The following is a 20,702-nucleotide window of genomic DNA, read 5'->3' as shown; positions in this document are numbered from 1 at the left end:
GGGGCAGAGACGCCAGGCTAAGTTGGGCCCAGCTGATAAAGGAAACTCCTACACAACCTGCCCTGGGTGCCACAGGTCCTTCCATGCCCTGGACCATCTGTAGAGTTGATCCAGCTGCCAACACAACTGCTGGTACCCGCGGACACTGCACTAAGGTCAGCCAAATGCGCTCGCATCTTCCAAGCCACTCTGTAAGGGCACAGGCGGGCAGGATCCCCCTCCAACGATGTCCAGTTTGGGGACTTGAGCTGTCACTGCCTACAGAGGGAACCCTGAAACAGTGTGCTCAAGGGTCCACCACTTTCTCTGGGGTCCGTTTTGCTCGTTCTTTTAAATCAAAGAGAAACCTTTATTTTCAACAAAACTGCTGAGAAGAGATGGTTCCGTGATCTGATAAGACCGCCTCTCACCAATTCCAGAACCCAAATATCTATTTAAAAATGAAAAAGCACACACCCCACCTCTCACACGCAGCCCAGACAGGGGGACAGTCAAACGCAATGCTGAGTCTTTCCACAGACTCACAGGTTTATAGTCTCTCCTGTGAAAACAACGCAGAGGAAACTCAGGGCCAAGGAGACCCGAAGGAGGTGCCATCTGCCCATGCACACAAAGCAAGGTCAGGATCAGGCTTGGGGGGGCCAAGGGGCTGCTCTCGGCCCTCAGCCCCTCAGCACGAGCGGCCACAGGGGAGCCCTCCAGCCATCGCCTCCTTGCCGGTCGTGTTTCCCTTTAGAAAGATGCTGGGTCGAGAAACAAAAAGGAAAGAAGGGGAAAAGCAGCGCCCGAGTCCGCAGTCGTTACTTGGGCTCCTCGATCACGCCCCGGCTGAGGTCTGTCATTTTAGGGTACTTGACCTTCTTCTGGTCCAGCTCATTCTGTGCCCAGAGGAGCAGTTTCAGCAGCTTGGCCAGCTTCGGGGTTGATTCCCTGTTCTCATAGTCCAGCACAGCCTGGTTCACCTCGCTCCATACCTGCAATGAAGTGCCTGCTGTTCTAGCCACGCTCTCCCAGAGCCAGAGGGATGGGGTGCAACCCCCTTCCTGCCTGACACAATGGGGAACTCCTGGCACGTGACAAAAGCCAGGAACAAGGCTCAGAGGAGTGGGGGTCAAGTGGGGCTCAGGTTCGGCCTAACAGGCAGGCGGTTGGCAGGGACACAATGGTCCCAGCAGAGTGAGGCCCACTGGCTGGGAGAGCCTGTGCTGAGCAGCCATGAGGAGCTGAAACCCAAAGGCCACAGAATTGCAGCGGGCAGAGGAGCAAGGCCAGTGGCTGCAGCAAGTGGCCTGGACAGTCCCTGCGGATTGAGGGAGGATGGGGGGGGGCAGTGCTCAGGGCGGCTCACCTTCTGCCGCTGCATCATGTTCAGGAGGTCCCCGAATGGCGACTCCTCAGGGTTGTCGAAGGCCAGCAGGGCCAGTGTGCGCTCCATCTCCGTCAGGCACTCACGGCTCTCCTCGCCCTGCTCTGCCAGCTGCGTCTGGGCGAACTCCAGCGCCGCTTCCGTCTCCCTCTGGCGGATCAGCTCGATCAAGTCAAGTGCTGCTGCTCAAAGGCACCTGGGCTCAGACCCCGGGATGCTGGCCACGGACACGCAGACAGGTTCAGACCGCAAGGGATACCAGCCCCACACAAGCAGCTGGGCTTAGACCCTGAGGGACTCTGGCCCTGCATACACAGCCAGACTCAGATCCTGCAGGATGTTGGCCCCCCACACGCAGCCAGGCCCAGGCCCTGGGACATGGGCCTTGTGCATGCAGCTGGGCTCAGATCCCACTAGCCCACACACACAGCCTGACAGTGGTCCCAGCACCACACAGCGATTGCAAGTATCTCTGAGTTCTTGCACTGGCAACTTTAAGGCAAGAAATCACTTCTAGGAACTGGAGAGTATGGGGGAAGGCAACACTTTCATGTGGTTGGACTGCGTTCAATTCCGGTGCCAACTATACTCTCGTGTCCCTGGAACACTGCAAGGAGTGACCCCTAAGCACAGAGCCAGTTGTTGGCCCTCCCCTTATAAAAAGAAATCATTTTTTCTGTTGTTGTTTTGGAGCCACATCTGATGATACTCAGGGTTTACTCCTGGAGGGGTTTTGGGGGATCATATAGGAGGCTGGAGATTAAACCAGGTCAGCTGCATGTAAGGCAAATAACCACCCTGCTGTACTATCGCTCTGGCCCCATAAAACTTTTTTGGGGGGGGAGGCAGAAAGGGGGTGCTGAAGGCCTGTGAGAGATGACTTGTTAGGGTGTTTGAAGAAAGCAGAACAGCAGGGAAGGTGGTTCCCTTGCATATGACCAAGCGCAGTATCCTATAAAGTCCCACAAATCCTATTTATTGGGTATAAGCCCTGAGGGCAGAGCCAGGACTCTTGAGCACCACCAGATGTGCCACCTGCCCTGGCCCCCCAACCCATAAAGCATTTCTGAGACAATCAATAGCAAACTGGTCCTGCTCACCTGAAGGTGGAAGTACAGGTAGCGGTTGGTGTCCAGGAGCTCGGGGTGGAGGCTATTGACCAGGGCAATGGCCTCCTGGATCTGTCCCTTGAGGATCATCTCCCGGATTTTGATGCGCTCATCCAGAGTCTCCAGATCCACACTCGGCTCGATCCCAGACTCCATGCGGAACTTCTCGGCTGCTTCTTTGAAACCCTCTGCAAACAAGAGAAGAGCAGCTTTGAAAGCGAGATGCGCCCGTCTCCTCCTCTGGGGGATCCTTCACTCTGGTTAAATCATTTCCATGAAGCCCTTGACTTTCTTTGAGGTTTCAGCATCAGTGGTTTTCTGACACAGAACAGAGGTCTTGCACACCTGTGGGCCAACTGGGAAAGATGCCTGGGCCTGGTCTCGGTTGCTCCATATCAAGGCTGAGAAACCACCCCACAGCCACAGCTATGGGAGGGTCTCTTCCCACCAAGCACAGGGAGGACTGTCCCTGCCCAGCACAGACTACTCTAGTCTCCCCCACATTTCTATCCTACTTGGTGAAGCTTCAAGGAAGTTCTTATGTCTAATTAGACGGGCCAGAAGAACATGACTGGAGCTGTAAATATACTCTAGATGGACTTCACTGCTCTGACCCAGAGCCCAGGAGGTGGGATGTGCTCTGTGCTAGAGCATAGGCCTCACTCACCTCACCTGGAGACCCTGAGCTATGTAAGGCAACACACGCCATAGGACTCAGTGACTTGGACAATCAATCTTGTCCAGAGAAGCAGCTTCTTTCCTCTTTTGGGCACATCCTGTGGTGCTCAGGGGCTGCTTCCAGTCCTGTGCTTGTGGGTTGCCAGACTGAACTGGGCCTCCTATGCGCAAAGCCAGTATTCAGCCATGGGCTCTTCCGACATTTGAGGCCATACCTGTGGTGCTAGCTTCCTAGTTCTGTACTCAGCAATCAGTTCTGGTGAGCTCAGGGAATCCTCAGTGGTAGTGGGGTCAAATCCGAGTTGGCCATGTATAAAACAAGAGTCCTACCTGCTGCACTATGGCCCCGGCCCCCCTTTTGGTTTCTGATTACGGGCAGTACAGAGTCTTCAGCCTCTCTGAAGGCTGCTCGTAGTGTGACAGTACACAAAGGTCACAATGCCTGGACACAATGTGGCTGTCTCATCCCAGTAGAGGGGAAGTTCTAACTGTATCCACCACACAGAAATTCCTCCTCAGGAGGGAGGGACAGTCATTACCTGTGACCAGGTAGTTCATGATGAGCCGGTTCATGTCTGCTCGCTGGACGTGTAAGTTATTGAGCTTTTCCATCCACTCATCTTTTGTGATTTCATCAGGTTTTTCTGCATAACTCATGCTGATTTGTTTCTATAGCAAAAACAAAAAAAAAATGAAGCAAGGGGCCGGAGAGATAGCATGGAGGTAAGGCGTTTGCCTCTCATGCAAAAGGTCATCGGTTCGAATCCCGGCGTCCCATATGGTCCCCCGTGCTCGCCAGGAGCGACTTCTGAGCATGGAGCCAGGAGTAACTCCTGAGCACTGCAGGGTGAGACCCAAAAAAAAAAAAAAAAAAAAAAAAAAAAATGAAACAAAGGAACTAGTTAGAGAACTAGTGGAAAACTAAGGTAATTGTAAGTATTTGACCAGTAAACTAAGAAGTAAAAGCAGGTGTGTATGTCTCTTAAAAAAACAACAACATGGGGCCCGGAGTGATAGCACAGCGGCGTTTGCCTTGCAAGCAGCCGATCCAGGACCAAAGGTGGTTGGTTCGAATCCCGGTGTCCCATAGGGTCCCCCGTGCCTGCCAGCAGCTATTTCTGAGCAGACAGCCAGGAGTGACCCGAGCACTGCCGGGTGTGGCCCAAAAACAAAACAAAACAAAAAAACAACATGGAGGGGCCAGAGAGATAGCATGAAGATAGGGTGCTTGCCTTTCATGCAGAAGGACGGTGGTTCGAATCCCGGCATCCCATATGGTCCCTGAGCCTGCCAGGAGTGATTTCTGAGCATAGGGCCAGGAATAACCCGAGCGCTGCCAGGTGTGACCCAAAAACCAAAACCAAACAAACAAAAACAATAACAACATGAAATCAGTGAAAGCCAAGAGCCTGACACCAAAAGTGGGCTTAGAGATACAAGAAAGAGAATCTAGGAGGCACATGAAGGCATAAAAGAGCCAATGACACTGGAACCAAGAGATCCTGGAAAGATGGAGGGGTAGACTGTCCTGAACACAGGGCGGCTCTAAGAGTGACCAGTTAGAGGAGGACATGCGCATCACACATGCCACAAGGACAAAAGGAAAACACCGCCAGAACCAAGTGCTGGAAGACATGAGGCTCCCTTGGGTCTGCGCAGTACGACCCTGCAGCCCTGGTAGAAATGACCACGCACAGCCCTGTTGCTGCTCCTCCCAGACCTTCATACAACACACCGGCCAAGCCTGTTCCCACACACACACAAAAGGGTGAGGTCTGGGAAGTCGGGTTGGCAGTGATGATGCAAGGCTGCTGGCAGGTGAGGCATCAGCTAGGTATTTCCCTGCTGGGTGCATGTGCATGCCTGTGAGACCATACCCGAACTGAAGCGTCTGGCTTCGTATCTATTTGTGCTTTGGGGAGGCAGAGGAGGGTTTGTGACCAGGTCCCGACAGACGAGGGCTCAGAAGCCAGTGGTCAACACTTCCTAACCAAGGAGGGTGAATGCAGCAAGTGGCTGGAGACCCAAGGAGCAAAGGAGACCAGGCACAGTTGAAACCCGAGTGTGGCCAAGTCCCGCTTGGCCTGAGCAGGCAGGGGAAGGTCGGAGGGAGCCCAAGCCCGGGCTTTTCTGCTTCCTCCTACTTTTGGGGTGTGAGAGCCAGGGAGGCTTGGCAAGCAGCCTTCAGCCCTCTTGCTATCTATCTATCTATCTATCTATCTATCTATCTATCTATCTATCTATCTATCTATCCTCTTGCTATCTATCTATGCAGCCTTCAGCCCTCTTGCTATCTATGTATCTATCAATCAGCCTTCAGCCCTCTTGCTATCTATCTATGTATCTATCTATGCAGCCTTCAGCCCTCTTGCTATCTATGTATCTATCAATCAGCCTTCAGCCCTCTTGCTATCTATCTATCTATCTATCTATCTATCTATCTATCTATCTATCTATCTATCTATCTATCGTGCAGGATGCAGGGCAGGGGCTGGAGCTCAAGCTCCCTTGGGCATAGCCTAGGGTCCCAGGGCCAGGAGCCCCCTTTCCTGCCCCTTTTTGGGAAGCCAATCGCGTGACCCAGGGAAACGAAAGGAGGGTCGCAGAGAGAGGGAAAGAAGGCCTGGCCGCCAGGATGGATGGTCAGGGCAAGTCTGGCATCGGCTTGGCGCGGCCGAGAGAGCCAGCAGCCCCAGCACCGCGGGATGGGGCAAAGGCCAGACCAGAGGCTCAGGGGGCCAGTGGGAGACTCCCCAGTAATAAAACAATCCTGCTAAGGCATACTAGGCATACGAGGGGGCCCCAGTGGGAGGCTCCCTAACGTCAACGACGCTCCTCTTTGCTTCCACCGGCCTGCGGGGTCTCGTCCTCCGGGATCCTTTCGGGGTTCCTCGGGGGTCCCCGAGACCTCAGTGACCTCCTGGGCGGGCGGACCTTTTTTTGCACGGGAGCTGTCCCCCCAAACTGGGGGTCCCCGTTCAGGACACGGGGTGCGGCGGGTCGCGGGGTCGAGCCGAGCCGGCCGGGCCCGGGGGCAGCAGTCAACCGCTCGTTGCCCCGCGAGCTCCGGGGCTGCTCTGCTTCTCCCGCCCGGCGGCCGCCGCGGCCATCTTACCGTGCGGGCCCGCGGCCGCTCCGGAGCCCAGCCGGCCGGGCGGGCGGGCGGGCGGGGTCGGCGACGGCGGCTCCGGCTCGGCGGGGCCGGGACGTGGGGCCGAGGGACGCCGCGGCGGGCGGAGGCGGAGGCGGGCGCGCGGGGGCGGGGACGCGCGGGCGGACGGCTGGGCCGGCAGCCGCCCCCCAGACGCCGAGTCTCGCCGACTCTCGCGACACCGCCGCGCCGAGAGCCGGCAGCCAATCAGAGGCGCTCGTTCCGGGGGCGAAGCGGACGGAGGCCGGAAGCGCGGCCCTGCCACGCCCGTCAATCACTTCTCTCGAGACTTCCGTTTGCGAGTGAACAGCCAATGAGAAGCTCCCGCTGCAGGAGGCGGGACGCTGGCCACCGGAAGTACGGCCCTTCCTACACTCCGGCCCAGGCAGCCACCCCATCAGTTGCTTCTCGCGAGACCGCCTCTACGCGATTCAGCAGCCAATCAGCGCCTCCCGTTCAGGGGGCGGGGCGAGCCGGCCACCGGAAGCGCGGTCCTTTCCCTCCCTCAGGCACAGCTTGCGAGCCAACAGCCAATCAATCAGAGACTCCCGCTAAAGGTGGGCGGGACTCCGGCCACCGGAAGCGCTGCTCTTCCACACAACCCCCTCTTAGCCCCCTCTCGCGAGATCTCCGTTCTCGAGCCTGCAGCCTATCAGAGGCTCCCTTTCCGGGGAGGGGGGGGACGCGCCGGCCACCGGAAGCGCAGCCCTTTCAACACTCCAGCTCCGGCAGCCACCCCTCTGCTCGCTCAACCAACTCTCGCGAGATCTCGGGTCCGCGAGCCAGCAGCCAATCAGAAGCTCCCTTTCCGGGAGAGGGGCGGGATCCCGCGCGGGCGGCCGGATGCGCGGCCTTTTCCATCCACACACACTTGACTCGCGACGCCGCGGGCTGAGGCGTCAGGTAGGGGGGGCACGCGAGGGCGGGCGCAGCGCGCGGCTGTTTTTTTTTTTCTTCCTCCCCCTCTCGCTTCTGAGCCAAGCAGCCAATCAGAAGCTCTCGTGAGGGCCGTGGGGGCGGGCCCGCGCCCGACACTTCCGGCGCGGCGCTACGGGTTGGCGCGAGAGTCAAAAGACCTCGAGGCAAGATGGCCGCCGAGGCGAAGGAGAAGAAGGCGGCGGCGGCCGGAGCTCGGCGCGTGCGGTGATCCGTGGGACGCAGCGCGCGCGGCGTGTGTGTGATGTAAGGAGGCCGGACGGAGGGCCGAGCTGGGTGAGGCAATGGTGGCGGCGGTGGCGAAGGCCGCCACGCGCTGGCCCTGTGTCGGCTGCACTTGGGGCCGCTGCGGAGGCGGGTGTCAGGCTCGAAGGCGCACGCGCGGACTCCCCCTGCCCTCGCCAGTGTTGGATTCGTTCTCGGTTTTGGGGGTCACACCCCGCAGCGCTCAGGGGGGCCCCGTGCACGTGGATGTCAGCACCCGCCCAGGCCCCACCCAGGGAGGCCCAGCACACACCCCTCTGACTCCTTGGCGCTTTCTGGCTTTCGGTTCTGTTGGCTTGGGGGTTCTTGGGGGTCCCACCCGGCGGCTCTCGGGGGGTTCCTCCCGGCTCTACGCGGCTCAGCATTTTTAGGAGGCCATATGGGGTGCCGGCGATCGAACCCAGGTTGGCTATGTGCAAGGCAAAACCCTCTGCCTGCTGTCCTGTCCAGCAGATCTAACATCTTTTTGATGTTGTTTTTTTTTTTTTTTTTGTGGTTTTTGGGTCACACCCGGCAGTGCTCAGGGGTTATTCCTGGCTCCAGGCTCAGAAATTGCTCCTGGCAGGCACGGGGGACAATATGGGACGCCGGGATTCGAACCGATGACCTCCTGCATGAAAGGCAAACGCCTTACCTCCATGCTATCTCTCCGGCCCCGATGTTGTTGTTTTTTGGGGTCCCACCTGGCTCTGCGCTCAGAAATCGTCCCCTGGCAGGCTCAAGGGGGGACCCTATGGGATGCCTGACGGGATTCGAGCCACCTTCCTGCATGCGAGGCGAGCGCCCTACCTCCATGCCATCTCTCTCTTCTCCTCTCTCTCTCTCTCACACACTCTCACACACACACTCTCACACTCTCATCTCTCTCTCACACACACACACACACACACAAACCAGCTCCCCAACCCTGTCCTCTGCCCTGTCCCCAGCCTTGACCCCCACTGTCACCCCCCTTCCACCACCCCCAGCTCTCCTGGCTGTCCCTGGTCTGGTCTGTCTTCCCTGGTCTCTGTCTCTGTCTCTCTGTCTCTCCCCCCTCCCTCCCTCTCCCCCCTCCCTCCCTCTCTTCCCTCTCGCGCCAGTATTTTAGCAAGAAGAGACTGCGTGGGCCACAAGAGCATCTCCCTCTCCTGCCCCCTGACCACTGAGCCGCCCCATCGCAGTCTTACTTGGCGATCTCCCCAGACTCGATGGGGGTTTTGTTTTCCTCTCGACCTCTAGCTCCCTCCGCACTCCCAAGCCAATGCTGGATGGAGAAAGCTCGATTTGGCTAGTCGTAAGCTGCTGCCATGCCTCCATGGGTAGCGACAGCCCCAACACTGCCCTTGCTGAATTCCCCACCCAAGGTGTTAACAGGTTTGGGCTTGGGAAGGTTTCCTGCTTTCTGCTCCCAAGTTTTCGGGACAGGCTCAGGCTCTAAGGCCAGGCTCCTGAGGCACTTCGGGCGACCATTGTGTTTCCATTCTGGGGCTGCATGAAATGGTCAGTCCCTTCCCCTTCGCTCAGATTTTTGCACTCTGGATTGAAGTGCATCTCTAGGGCTGCCACGGGACAAGGCACAGGCAGGTCTGCTTGAGAGTCTGTGCCTGTGCCTGGGGGGTCTTCTGCTGCTGCTGTTGCAGAGGTGATGTGGGAGGGTTGAGTCTTCGTGCTGGCCCAGACTAGACTCTGGCCGTGTCCCGTCAAGATTCATGTCATCTGTGTAGACCGCGTGGCCTGCTGTTTCTGCACAAGCTCAGGATTGCTTTATCTTTCTGTTTGGAACCCATACCAAGCATTGCTCATGGCTCCTATGCAGGGGACCCTGTGTGGTTCTCAGGGCTCACTCCTCTTCGGGGTTCCCTGTGCAGTTCTTGGGGTTCACTCCTATACAGTGGACTCTACACAGTACTCAGGGCTAAATCATATGCAGGGGACCCTCTGCAGTGTTGGTAATGGAGCCTGGGTTGACCAGCTTTATCTCAACACTATCATCAGGTGTCTTTGTTTTGGAGTCACAACAAACTGCTCAGGGCTCACTCCTGGCTCTGTTAAGAGGTCACTCATTGTGAAGATTGGGGTACCCTGTGTGATGCCAGGATCAAACTTGGGTTGGCTATGTGAGGGGCAAACATCCTCCATGCTCTACTCTTTCCAGCTCTATGATCAATACCTTATTGGGAGAGTTCAGGTGCACACAGCATGTAAGGGAAAGATAGTTTTCTTTCTTTCTTTCTTTCTTTCTTTCTTTTTCTTTCTTTCTTTCTTTCTTTCTTTCTTTCTTTCTTTATTTATTTATTTCTTTCTTTCTTTCTTTCTTTCTTTCCTTCCTTCCTTCCGTCCTTCCTTCCTTCCTTCCTTCCTTCCTTCCTTTCTTTCTTTCTTTCTTTTTTTTTTTTTTTTTTTTTTTTTTGGTTTTTGGGCCACACCCGGCAGTGCTCAGGGGTGACTCCTGGCTGTCTGCTCAGAAATAGCTCCTGGCAGGCACGGGGGACCCTATGGGACATCGGGATTCGAACCAACCACCTTTGTTCCTGGATGGGCTGCTTGCAAGGCAAACACCACAGTGCTATCTCTCCGGCACCTTTTTTTTTTTTTTTCATTTTTGAGCCTCATGCAGTTCACCCGCATTTTGCCCAAGACTCCTGGTTCTGGGGTTACCCTGGCAGGATGGGGTGGTAACAAGGGATCCAAAGAGAATCAGCTGTGTGCAGGCAGCGTCTCCATCCCAGCAGTATGTGCTCTGAAACAGATGCTTTTTATCCAGTTGATAATTTAATTTTTCTTTCCACAAATTTATAACTTTTTTTTTTTTTTTTGGGTGAACCCGTGTCTCAGCATGCAAAGCATACACTATATTTTTGAGTCACATCCCTGTCCCCTAATATATGGGTCTTTGCTTTCTGACTGAACCCTCTGACCTTGAGTTTTGGCTTTTGGGCCACACTCAGTGGTGCTCTGGACTTATTCCTGGCTCGACTTGATGGACCATATGGGATATCGGTTGGCCACGTGGAAGGCTAGCTCTGGACCCCTGACCTTGGTTTCTGGTAGCAATATAAGAGCTGTGGAGTGTTTGCTTTGCACTTGGCTGGCCTGGGTCCAATCCCCAGAATCTCATGGTTCTCTGAGTTCCGCCAGGAGTAATCCTTGAGTGCAGAGCTAGGAGTAACCCCTGAGCATTTCTGGGTGTGACCCCAAAATGCCTCAAACTAAATAAACGAGGATGTTTCATATGTCCACCCAACTCCAAAAATCTTAATTTCTCTGTTCATCCATAAAAGACAATATTCCTGGCCTCCAACCTTCTGGGTTTATGTTTTTGTAGGCTGTATTCAGCTATGTATTCAGGAATTACTCCTAGCAGTGTACAGGATTGCACCCCTGTTCAGCGTGTGTAACAAAGTGCCCTGCTTGCTATTCTATGGCTCTGGGCCCTGACCTCCAACCTTTTATAAAGATCTGCAGATTTGGGCCCGAGAGATAGCACAGCAGCGTTTGCCTTGCAAGCAGCTGATCCAGGACCTAAGGTGGTTGGTTCGAATCCCGGTGTCCCATAGGGTCCCCCGTGCCTGCCAGGAGCTATTTCTGAGCAGACAGCCAGGAGTAACCCCTGAGCACAGCTGGGTGTGGCCCAAAAACCAAAAAAAAAAAAAAAAAGTTGCAGATTTGCCAGATTTTCTATTATCTTGTTATGTCATGCTTACTGGGTTTTGGGCTACCCCTAGTTGTGTCCAGGGCATGCTCCTGGCTTTGTGCTCTGCTCTGGATGACTTCTGGCCAGGGCACCATAGGTGGTGCGAGATTGAACCAGGGTCAGCTTCATGCAAGGCAAGCGCCTTCCCCGTTGTATTATGTCTCCAGTACCATTTTTTTTTTTTTCCTTTTTGGCGCCACACTTGGCTGGGCTCAGGGGACTATTTATGGTGCCAGGGATGAAACCTGAGTCAGCTGCATGCAAGACAAGTGCCCTACCTGCTGTATTATCCTCCAGCCCCAATTTCTAAATTTTAGAAGCAATTTATCTTATAACTGAAAAGTATTCCAACATTGGAGCTGTAATTATGGATGCTGATTTGTGGAAATTTACAATGAAACTGTAGGTTTCTTTTATTTCAGCCTCAGTATTGTTTGATATTTCCTTCCAGTTCTCACTTAATATTCTTGGTTGGTTCTTCGAAGTTGTAACTTTTTTTTTCTTCAGGCCACACCTGTTTGATGCTCAGGGGTTAGTCCTGGCTAAGCACTCAGAAATTGCCCCTGGCTTGGGGGGACCATATGGGACGCCAGGGGATGGAACCATGGTCCTTCCTTGGCTAGAGCTTGCAAGGCAGACACCTTACCTCTAGCGCCACCTTGTCGCCCCCGAACTTGTAACTTTATGCCAAACCTGGCAGAAGGAAAGTGGATTCTTTATTTGGGAAGGGGCCATGCCGATGGCATTCTAGGATTCCTGCTGCTGGCTCTTGATGACCATATGGAATGCGGGGATTGAATCTGGTCTATTCTAGTGCAAGGCAAATGCCCTACCATTGTACTATCATTCCTGCCCCAAGGAAATGGATATTTTGTTTTGTTTTGTTAGTGTTTAGACCACACCCGTGATGCTCTGGGATTACTCCTGGTTTTGTGCTTAGAAATTGCTCCTGGTAGGCTTGGGGGACCACTGCGGAGAATCCCTGGGTCTGTCCTGGGTTGCCTTTATGCAAGGCAAATGCCCTACCACTGTGCTCACTCTGGCCCCAGGAAAGTAGATTCTTTTGTTTTGTTTTGTTTTGTTTTTGGTTTTTTGTTTTTGGGTCACACCCAGTAGTGCTCAGGGCTTACTCCTAGCTCTACTCTCAGAAATTGCTCCTGGCAGGCTAGGGGGACCATATGGGATGCGGAAATCAAACTACTGTCCTTTTGCATGCAAGGCAAATGCCTTACCTCCATGCTATCTCTCTGGCCCAAAAGTAGATATTTTTTTTGATTTTTGGATTACACCAGGCAAAGCTCAGTGGTTGCTCCTGGCTCTATGCTCAGAAATCACTCCTGGCAGGCTTAGGGTACCAGAGATTTGCCGGGATTCGAACCATCATTCTTCTGCATGCAAGGCAAACGCCTTACCTCCATGCTATCTCTCCGGCCCCCAAAAGTAGATTTTTTTTGTTTTTGTTTTTGGGTCACACCCAGCAGTGCTCCGGTTACTCCTGGCTCTTCCTTCAGAAATTGCTCCTGGCAGGCTCAGGAGACCATATGGGATGTCGGGACTCAACCACTGTCCTCCTGTATTCAAGGCAACGCCTTACCTCGATGATCTCTCTGGCCCCCAAAAGTAGATTTTTTTTTTTTTTGTGGTTTTTGAGTCACACCCAGCAGTGCTCAGGGGTTATTCCTGGCTCCAAGCTCAGAAATTGCTCCTGAAGGTTCGGGGGACCACCATATGGGATGCCGGATTCGAACTGATGAACCGATGACCTCCTGCATGAAAGGCAAATGCCTTACCTCCATGCTATCTCTCCGGCCCCCAAAAGTAGATTCTTAAATTTAACACTTTGCTAGTTTTTAACCAAGTTCCTCCCCAGCCCCACCTTGTACTGAAGCAGCTGCTCCTCCTTACATTCCTGTCAGGTTTTCTGTGGGCTGTTGGAGTGGATGTTGTGTAGACTGTTTTCTGCAAACTCGTCAAGACTCGAACTCCCTTCACTTTTACTTGGACAGAACTGACCAGGGGAAATGATGCCATGGTCCCCTGAGCCAGCCAGGAGTGATTCCGGACTGCCAAGCCAGGAGTAAGCCCTGAACGCTGTTGTGTGTGGCCCCAAAACAAAACAGACTTATTTTATAATGTATATATGTCTTATTTTATAATGAGTATATAAGATAATATTTTATAATTGATCTTGGTTTTGTGCTACACAGGGCTGTTTAAGAGCTCAGGGGGCACTATGCCTATATCAGGGGTGGTGAACAAGTTTGACACAGAGCCAAAATTTTAAACTGTGAGAGTCAGAGCGGCACACCATGCAGTGACCTGCCAAAACAGACAACACTCACACAAGAGCATATAATTTTAACAGTAATCTATTAAACACATACTGCATTTTGCCATTTTGAGTGAGGGTCAAAATCCTGCAGTGATGGTGAGGGTGTGTTGTGTCCTCCACACTCAGAACTAACGTTAGGTAGGCAAGATGTGACCCAACATGTGACACAGAAGTCGTGGTCCCCCACCCCCTGGCTCGCCCTTGCAGTTGTTTCCAGGGATGGGAGATGGGGGCGGACTCCTTGCTCGGAGATCTCTCCTCAGAGGTCCCTCCTCAGAAGCAGCAGAACAAAATCCAAACTTGGCAAAGAGCCAAAATATACAAAGTAATGCTAAGAGGCAAAGAGCCGCATTCATTTTGGCCGGGAGCCGCGTGTTCGCCACCCCTGGCCTATATGGTCATATGCTGTAGATTGAACCCTGTTGCTGTGCTTAACTCTCTGGCCTCCGTAGTAACTTTTAATGGAGCTCAGAGTAACTTGGACTTATCAGAAAGAGTAACAGAAAACCTTCATCAGTGGTGGGGAGTCTTGGTTCTGTTTGGGCCCTGTGGATATTTCTAGTGTCTGGCTTGCCAGGTACTAGTGCCACAACACAGGAGTTTGTGGGCCACACACAGGCATGGGATGAACATTCCTCACTGTTCTTTGTAAAGGGTGGACACTTGGGCATCTTGGATGGAGGTGGTCACCCTGTTTTACAGAAATAAAACTAAGGTCTGGCTCTCAAACTGAACAGCCCCCCTCAACGCCCCCATCTCCAGATAGTACTCTGCCTGGTGCCAGGTGGCCTCGGTGCAGAACCAGGCTGGGGTTCAGAAAAGGAGATTCTGCTCTCAAAGGACTAGCCAGGGCGAAGTTGATTCCCTCTCGGTTTTTTTTTCCCCTTCTTTTTTTGGGTTACACCGGGCACCGTTCAGAAGTTATCCTGGCTCTGTGCTCAGAAATTGCCTGTGACAGGCTTGAGGGAATCGGGGCCGTCGTGTGTTGACCGTGTGCCTGCTGTGTACAAGGCAAAGGCCCTACCATTGTGCTATCGCTCCGGCCCCTCCCTCTCAGTTTTAAAGACTCAAAATGACTGTGGTTCTCCTTTGGTACTTCAGGCCATGCCACTTGCCACAGCGGGCCAGTTGCAGGCGGCAGGGATGGGCTCTGTTCACCTTCTGAACACTCTGCTTGAGTCTGCATCCATGTTGGTGATAAACGGATGTAGGTGGAGCTGAGTCCTCTGCTGGGGAAGAGAACCTGAGCTGTGTTGGCAGCTTTGAAGGGATGGCTATCCTGGTGCTCTTCGCCTAGCCCGCGGTTGGCCTTGCTCACCAGTTCAGCCATCCCGTGCCTTGCACAGGGCAGAAGTGACCCTTTGATGCATGCTCTTCAAAAAAAAAAAAAAAAAAGGTTGAGCAGCTTCAGGATATTTGCAATTCTAGTCCTGAGTGCCCATGCCCTGACCGTGGCAGTGCCACTTGGTCAGCTGGCTCCTGGGCAGTACCCTCCTCCCCCATCTCTGAGTTGGGGCCAAGGTGTGGCCTAGTCAGGTTCAGAAGTCCCACAGCTTCCTGAGAGCCGGGCCAGCGCCATCCCGTTTTAGTGTGTGCTGGGATAGAGATCTGAGAACTGTGCTTGATGCCGCCACCTCACAGCCTTCCCTGGGCTCCACTTGGTTCCTCCCTTGGGAAGGGACTCCGGGCTCAGGGCCCCAGGGCACAGAGATTAACGCTCAGGATCAGACGCTGTACACTTGCCCGTGCATCTTGGGGGTGCCTTTGGGGGACTGGGCTCACCAGCACGCTGGAGCAGTTGGTGAAGGGGCCAGAAGACGGGCAGAGTGGCTGGCGGGTTGGAGCTGCTGTCGGCCTCGGTCCCCTCTCAGTCTCTTCCATTTCTCTATGATCTAGCCTGGCCCTGTGCTTGTGCAGTAGCTCCTGGGGAGGAATCGGGGCAACTGGGAAGGCCGGGCGGTGGCGCTCGAGGTAAGGTGCCTGCCTTACCTGCGCTAGCCTAGGAGAAGGACCGCGGTTCGATCCCCCGGCGTCCCATATGGTCCCCCAAGCCAGGAGCGACTTCTGAGCGCATAGCCAGGAGTAACCCCTGAGCGTCACCGGGTGTGGCCCAAAAACCAAAAAAAAAAAAAAAGAAAAAAAAAAGAAAGGGATCGTGCACTCCGGGTCCAACTACCAGCGTCCTGTACCAGCCCCCAAATGCGTCTGCTCAGGTCAGGGGGCCTGCGGGGCCGGTACTTGGAGCCAAGTACCGTCTGGGGAACACTCACCCGTGCGTGCACCGACCCACCAACCTAGGGGACCTGTGGGGTGCAGCGCCCGCCGCCTTGCCTGCCCCGCCTTCTGGGCTTCCTGAACGGTCCATCGACCAGATCCCGCAACTCTGCCGACCGCGGGGGTGGGCCCTGTGCCCGTCCCCACCTTGAGGGGATCCCCCACCCCAACGGGGTCCGATTTGAGGCCCGGAGGCTCGCAGTACGGATGGGGCCTCGGGCCTCTTCCCACCGGGCCTGCGCCAAGGTTCACTCCTGGTTTTCCGGGTTTTCCGCTCAATCGGGCCGCGGCCGCTCTAGCCCGGGTGGCGTCTCTGTGGCCTGTCGCCCTCTTTCGGGCGCTCGCTCGCACACCCCGCAGCCGCTCTAGCCGTCGGTCTCCGTCTCGGTGGCCGGCCTGTCCCCGCTTCCCCCTTCCCGGCTCGAGATGCGCGCGCACCCTGCGCCGCTCTAGCCTGCGCTCTGTCTGTCGCTCTCGGTGGCCTCGCCACCCCGCCCGGCCGCGCTCCGCTCCGCTCCGAGGAAATGGCTGCGAGACCCTGAGGCTGAGGCCGGGGCCGGTGAGTGGCGGCGGGCTTCGGACTCTGCTCGGGCTCCGGCCTCGTCCGAGGGAGGTCGCAGGGCGGCGGGCCTCGGCTCCAGTCCGCTCCGGGGGCCAGCGCCAGCTCGGGGGCGGTTCCCGCGTCGGAGTCGCCGCGCCGGGAGAGAAGATGGCGTCGGACCGGGTGGGCTTCCCGCCAGGCCGGGCGAGGCCGCGTCCGCTCGGCTCGGCTCTCTCCCTCCCTCCCTCTCCCTCCTCGGCCCTCTCCCCTGGGTGCAGCCGAGCCTCCCGCCTCCGCGCAGGCCGACTTGCTGGTCGGGCCGCGGGCCTGAGCCCGGTCTGGGCCGTGCGGGCGCTGCACGTCACAATGGCCCCGGCGACGCGCCGCACCGAGGTGCTCCGTGCCCAGGCCCGCCCGCCCGCCCGCCCGGGGACTCCGGCGTCAGGTGGGTCTTGGCGGGCCGGGCCGGGCCGGGCCGATGACGGTGGACGCAGCTGGAGCGGGGCTTGGGCTCCGTGCTTGGGTCCCGCTGCCCAGCGACCGACGGTGGCGCGAGGCTTCGACTTCCGCGTTCTCCGCTTCCCCGGGCAGGGCTGAGGTCTGTTTCTTGGGGGACTCGCAGTTCCGTTCTGCAAAGTTCAGTTCGGACGCCGAGGAGGATAAGTGCCGTCGGAAATACCTGGTTCTAAAGAATCTCCTCTCGAAGGGATAGCAGGGAGTCCGGCGAGACCGACTTAAGTGATTTGTAAAGCACAAATGGTACCTACCGGGTATTAAACTTAGAGGCGACGGTTTTGGACTTCACAGGCGGCCTTTAAGATTGTGCGGCTTTTCCCCACAGAAAGACGCCCTTTCGTACGATAGATAGATGGGAAAGTAAAACTGGGGGCGGAGGGCAAAGACAACAGGAACGGCACCAGCTAACGACCGCTGTGGAGGACTTTGGATCTTTATCATTGATTAAGCAACCTTGCTTAAACCTTGGACAAGCAAACCCTGGTCGGGCTTGGAGCCTCGCTCTCAAGTCCAGCTCTCTAAACACTTGCTCTCATCCCCGAGGGCCAGGTAGGAGGGCTTTTCCTACGGCAGGGACTGGGAGACCCTCCCGAGAATTTTGTTAGGAAGGGTTTCTTTCCATGGTTTGGTGCCCTTTGTGAGAAGTTGGGCTGATGCGCCATTCTCTGGCTCATTCTTTTTTGGGTGGGAGGTGGGTGACACTGACAGTCGAACTTGGGTCACCTCATGCAAAGGCAAGTCCCACTGTCCTATTGCTCTGGGCCCTGACCTATTATTTTTACTTGGCCGTGATAGTGGGGTATCTGAGCCAGGCCCAGGCCATTAACAACTGCTGGTAAGTGCTTGTCAGTGCATTCTCCTAAAAGTCGAAACTTATATTCATTTGTTATGGGCCATCTGTGTTTGCTCTGCGCAATGTCCTGTCATGTGTAATTGTGAGAAAAGGGAGAAACATTGTTTCTGTGAATGGGAGACTTCCCTGGCATATATGCACCTCAGGTTGGCAGTTGGTCTTGAAGCCAGCCATATTCCGTGCTGTACTAGTAGGCCTCCGCATTGCTGGCAGGGAATGCAAACCTCCCCACCCCTTAGCTGAGGGCTTGCTGACTGGAATGGTTTGCAGTCCGTGAAGTTGTACATGAGTGAGCCTCTTGGGGTTAAGCAAATGAATTTTTTTCCAGTCATCTTTGAAGGGGGTGCAGATTAGTTGTTATTGGGACTGTTGTGGGGGAACCATTTCTTGCAGGGGTGGGGGACCGTGTGATGCTGTGTTCCTAAAACAAAGCCTCTGCTCTCCAGTTCTTTGAGCATCTCCCTGGTTCCATGTGAGCCCTTTCTAAGCCTTCCCCATAGGGGCCTGCTAATTCATTCCCACAGATCTGGGAAACATGGTAGAGAAAAGTTTTGCTGCATTTGTTTTTTGGAGCCAGCCCCAGTGATTATCAGGGGTTACTCCTAGCAGTACTTGAGGGACCGTTGGGATTCCTGGGGTTGAACCCCTGGGTTAAGCACATGCAAGGCAAGCATCCTTACTAGATTTGCTATCTCTACATACCCATAACACTTTTAAGTGTCATTTTTTTCCCCTTCACTACCTCACAACAAAACTACTAGTCTCGGGGCCGGAAAGATAGCATGGAGGTAAGGCATTTGCCTTTCATGCAGAAGGTTGGTGGTTCGAATCCTGGCATCCCATATGGTCCCCTGAGCCTGCTAGGAGCAATTTCTGAGCATAGAGCCAGGAGTAACCTGTGAGCGTGGCCGGGTGTGACCCAAAAACCAAAACCAAACCAAAACAAAACAAAACTACTAGTCTCAGGAAAAGAGTCTAGCTGAACTGACATCTTTTGGGTTTTTATTTGATTGACTGACTGATTGGCTTTTGGGCCACACCCAGCGGAGTCGGGGACCATATGGGATGCCAGGAATTGAACTGGTTCCCTCCTGGGTCTGTCTCGTGCAAGGCAAATGCCCTACCGCTGTGCTATCTTTATCCAGCCCTTGAACTAACACTGTTGATTGCTTAACTTGGAGCTGGAAGGTTTTTGAGCTATGTAAGTGCAGAACTTTGGCCATGGGAGGCTTTCCTCCTCCCAGTGTGCATTGAGTAAAATTGCAGTCTCTTACTCCAAGTGCTAATTTCAGGAGTGAAACCACCTGTCCACAGTCCCAAGAAAAGAGAACTGAAGATGATGGACCAGGAAGTTCAGGGGAGAAAAATCCCTGGGGTTTCAGTGGGCATCGGTGGCAGTTCAGTCCCCCCTCTGTTGGATGGGACACATCTACACTTGAGCTACACTCTGGTCCTATCTCTGGACTTTATCATGTTGGACACTTGGAAACGAAAAGTAGGCTGAGAGTTCTCTTTTAGGGCCACAGAGCCCTATACTTTTAGGGCCACATAACTGTGCATATGGGAGGCCCGAGTTCATCAAACCCAACACCCCACAAATGTGTGTCTTCCCAATCCTCCACCCCAGTAGCTCTTAAGCATTACCAGGTGTGACCCCAAAAACTAGAAATGAGACATATGTGTTAACTAAAAAATTATAATAAGCACTTATTTAATGTCCGACATCACTGGCAGTAGCTGCAGTTGATTTATCCAGGGTTCCATTTGCTGAAACAATTCCAGGGGTAACAATGGAGAAGGCACTGACAGGACAGTTGCGCAAATAATTTGACCTCTGGCCTCCTGAAAACCTCTGCTCCAGGTCCTGGTAGGAAAATGTTTCTGAATGCTTGACCAGTGATTGAAAATGCAATCCAGAATAAAGCCAAGGACAGAGTCATTTGCCTTGTGTTTCTTGGGGTGGGGGGAGAGGACTCTATAGGAAAAGGGTTAACCTTCCTCTACCTGATGATTAAAAAGGCGCTATTGGGCCAGAGCTATAGCACAGCAGTAGGGCGTTTGCCTTGCAGGAGACCAAACCCTAGACCAGTGATGGCTAACCTTTTTGAGCCTGAGTGCCCAAACTGCCGCACAATGCCTGGTCCTCCCAATGGCTAGTCCGGCACACTAGCCTCCTGCCGTGCCGCATATCTTTTTTTTTTTTGTTTTTGGGTCACACCCGGCAGCGCTCAGGGGTTACTCCTGGCTCTAAGCTCAGAAAATCGCCCCCGGCAGGCACAGGGGACCATGTGGGATGCTGGGATTCGAACCACCGTCATTCTGCATGAAAGGCAAACGCCTTACCTCCATGCTATCTCTCCAGCCCTGCGCCGCATATCTTAATTGTGGACCCCTTCCCTTATGCCACAGCTGGCACACGTGCCATACGTTCGCCATCGAGGCCCTAGTCCAACCTGGGTTCGATCTCTGGCATCCCATTTGGTCTCCCAAGCCTGCCAGGAGCAATTTCTGAGCCCAGAGCCAGGAGGGACCCCTAAGTGTGTCTGGGTATGGCCCCAAAACAGAACAAAACCAAAAAATAGAAAGATGCTATTGATATTAACTTTTGGCCTTGGAAAGTGGGTCACACTCTCAGTAGTGCTGATCTTTGATGAGTGCTTTTTGGAGAAAAGCACAGGCCAAGCTGTGGGCCACTGGAATCTGTTTTCTCCTTGTGCACTTTCACTCCCTGTGCAGAGTCAGGGAGAGCCCTCAGTCCTGGAGGAGCTTTGTGGTTAGTTATGGTAGTGTCTTGGTTACCCACACTGCCTTGCTGTGGTGCAGCTGGGGTGTTGAGAGCCACAGAGTAATGGGGGGGGGGTTCCTGTGTCAGGCCTTCTTGGGGCCAAAATAAACTTCTATTGCCCCAAAATGGTAGGGGTCAGTTGGATATTTCCTGTATGAATGGCATGCTCTCTCTCCCCTCATGCTCAGGAGGTTTCTCCTGACCTGCATTCAGGAATTGTT

At 54.5% G+C, this 20,702-nt stretch overlaps 2 protein-coding genes across 2 annotated transcripts; both read right to left on the bottom strand.

The window, feature by feature from the left end:
* Positions 1-316: 316 nt before the first annotated feature.
* GID8 (GID complex subunit 8 homolog) lies at positions 317-3,822 on the bottom strand. The gene is given in 5 exon segments (XM_049777158.1): positions 317-974; positions 1,349-1,540; positions 1,543-1,551; positions 2,467-2,663; positions 3,693-3,822. Coding segments are annotated over 5 exon segments (690 nt in total). The 5' UTR covers positions 3,811-3,822; the 3' UTR covers positions 317-800.
* A 3,193-nt stretch (positions 3,823-7,015) lies between these two features.
* LOC126013892 (translation initiation factor IF-2-like) lies at positions 7,016-20,132 on the bottom strand. Its single transcript, XM_049777102.1, has 5 exons — positions 20,124-20,132; positions 15,844-16,956; positions 15,295-15,435; positions 8,674-8,750; positions 7,016-7,586 (listed from the first exon to the last, which is right to left on the bottom strand). Exons 1-5 carry the CDS (start codon positions 20,130-20,132, stop codon positions 7,016-7,018), a joined length of 1,911 nt encoding a protein of 636 aa, XP_049633059.1.
* Between the last annotated feature and the right edge of the window lie 570 nt (positions 20,133-20,702).

The sequence above is a fragment of the Suncus etruscus genome, chromosome 7 (genome assembly GCF_024139225.1).
Source record: "Suncus etruscus isolate mSunEtr1 chromosome 7, mSunEtr1.pri.cur, whole genome shotgun sequence".
NCBI lineage: Eukaryota > Metazoa > Chordata > Mammalia > Eulipotyphla > Soricidae > Suncus > Suncus etruscus.
The sequence above is the reverse complement of the archived record's forward strand: the minus strand, read 5'-3'. Positions and strand labels throughout refer to the sequence as shown.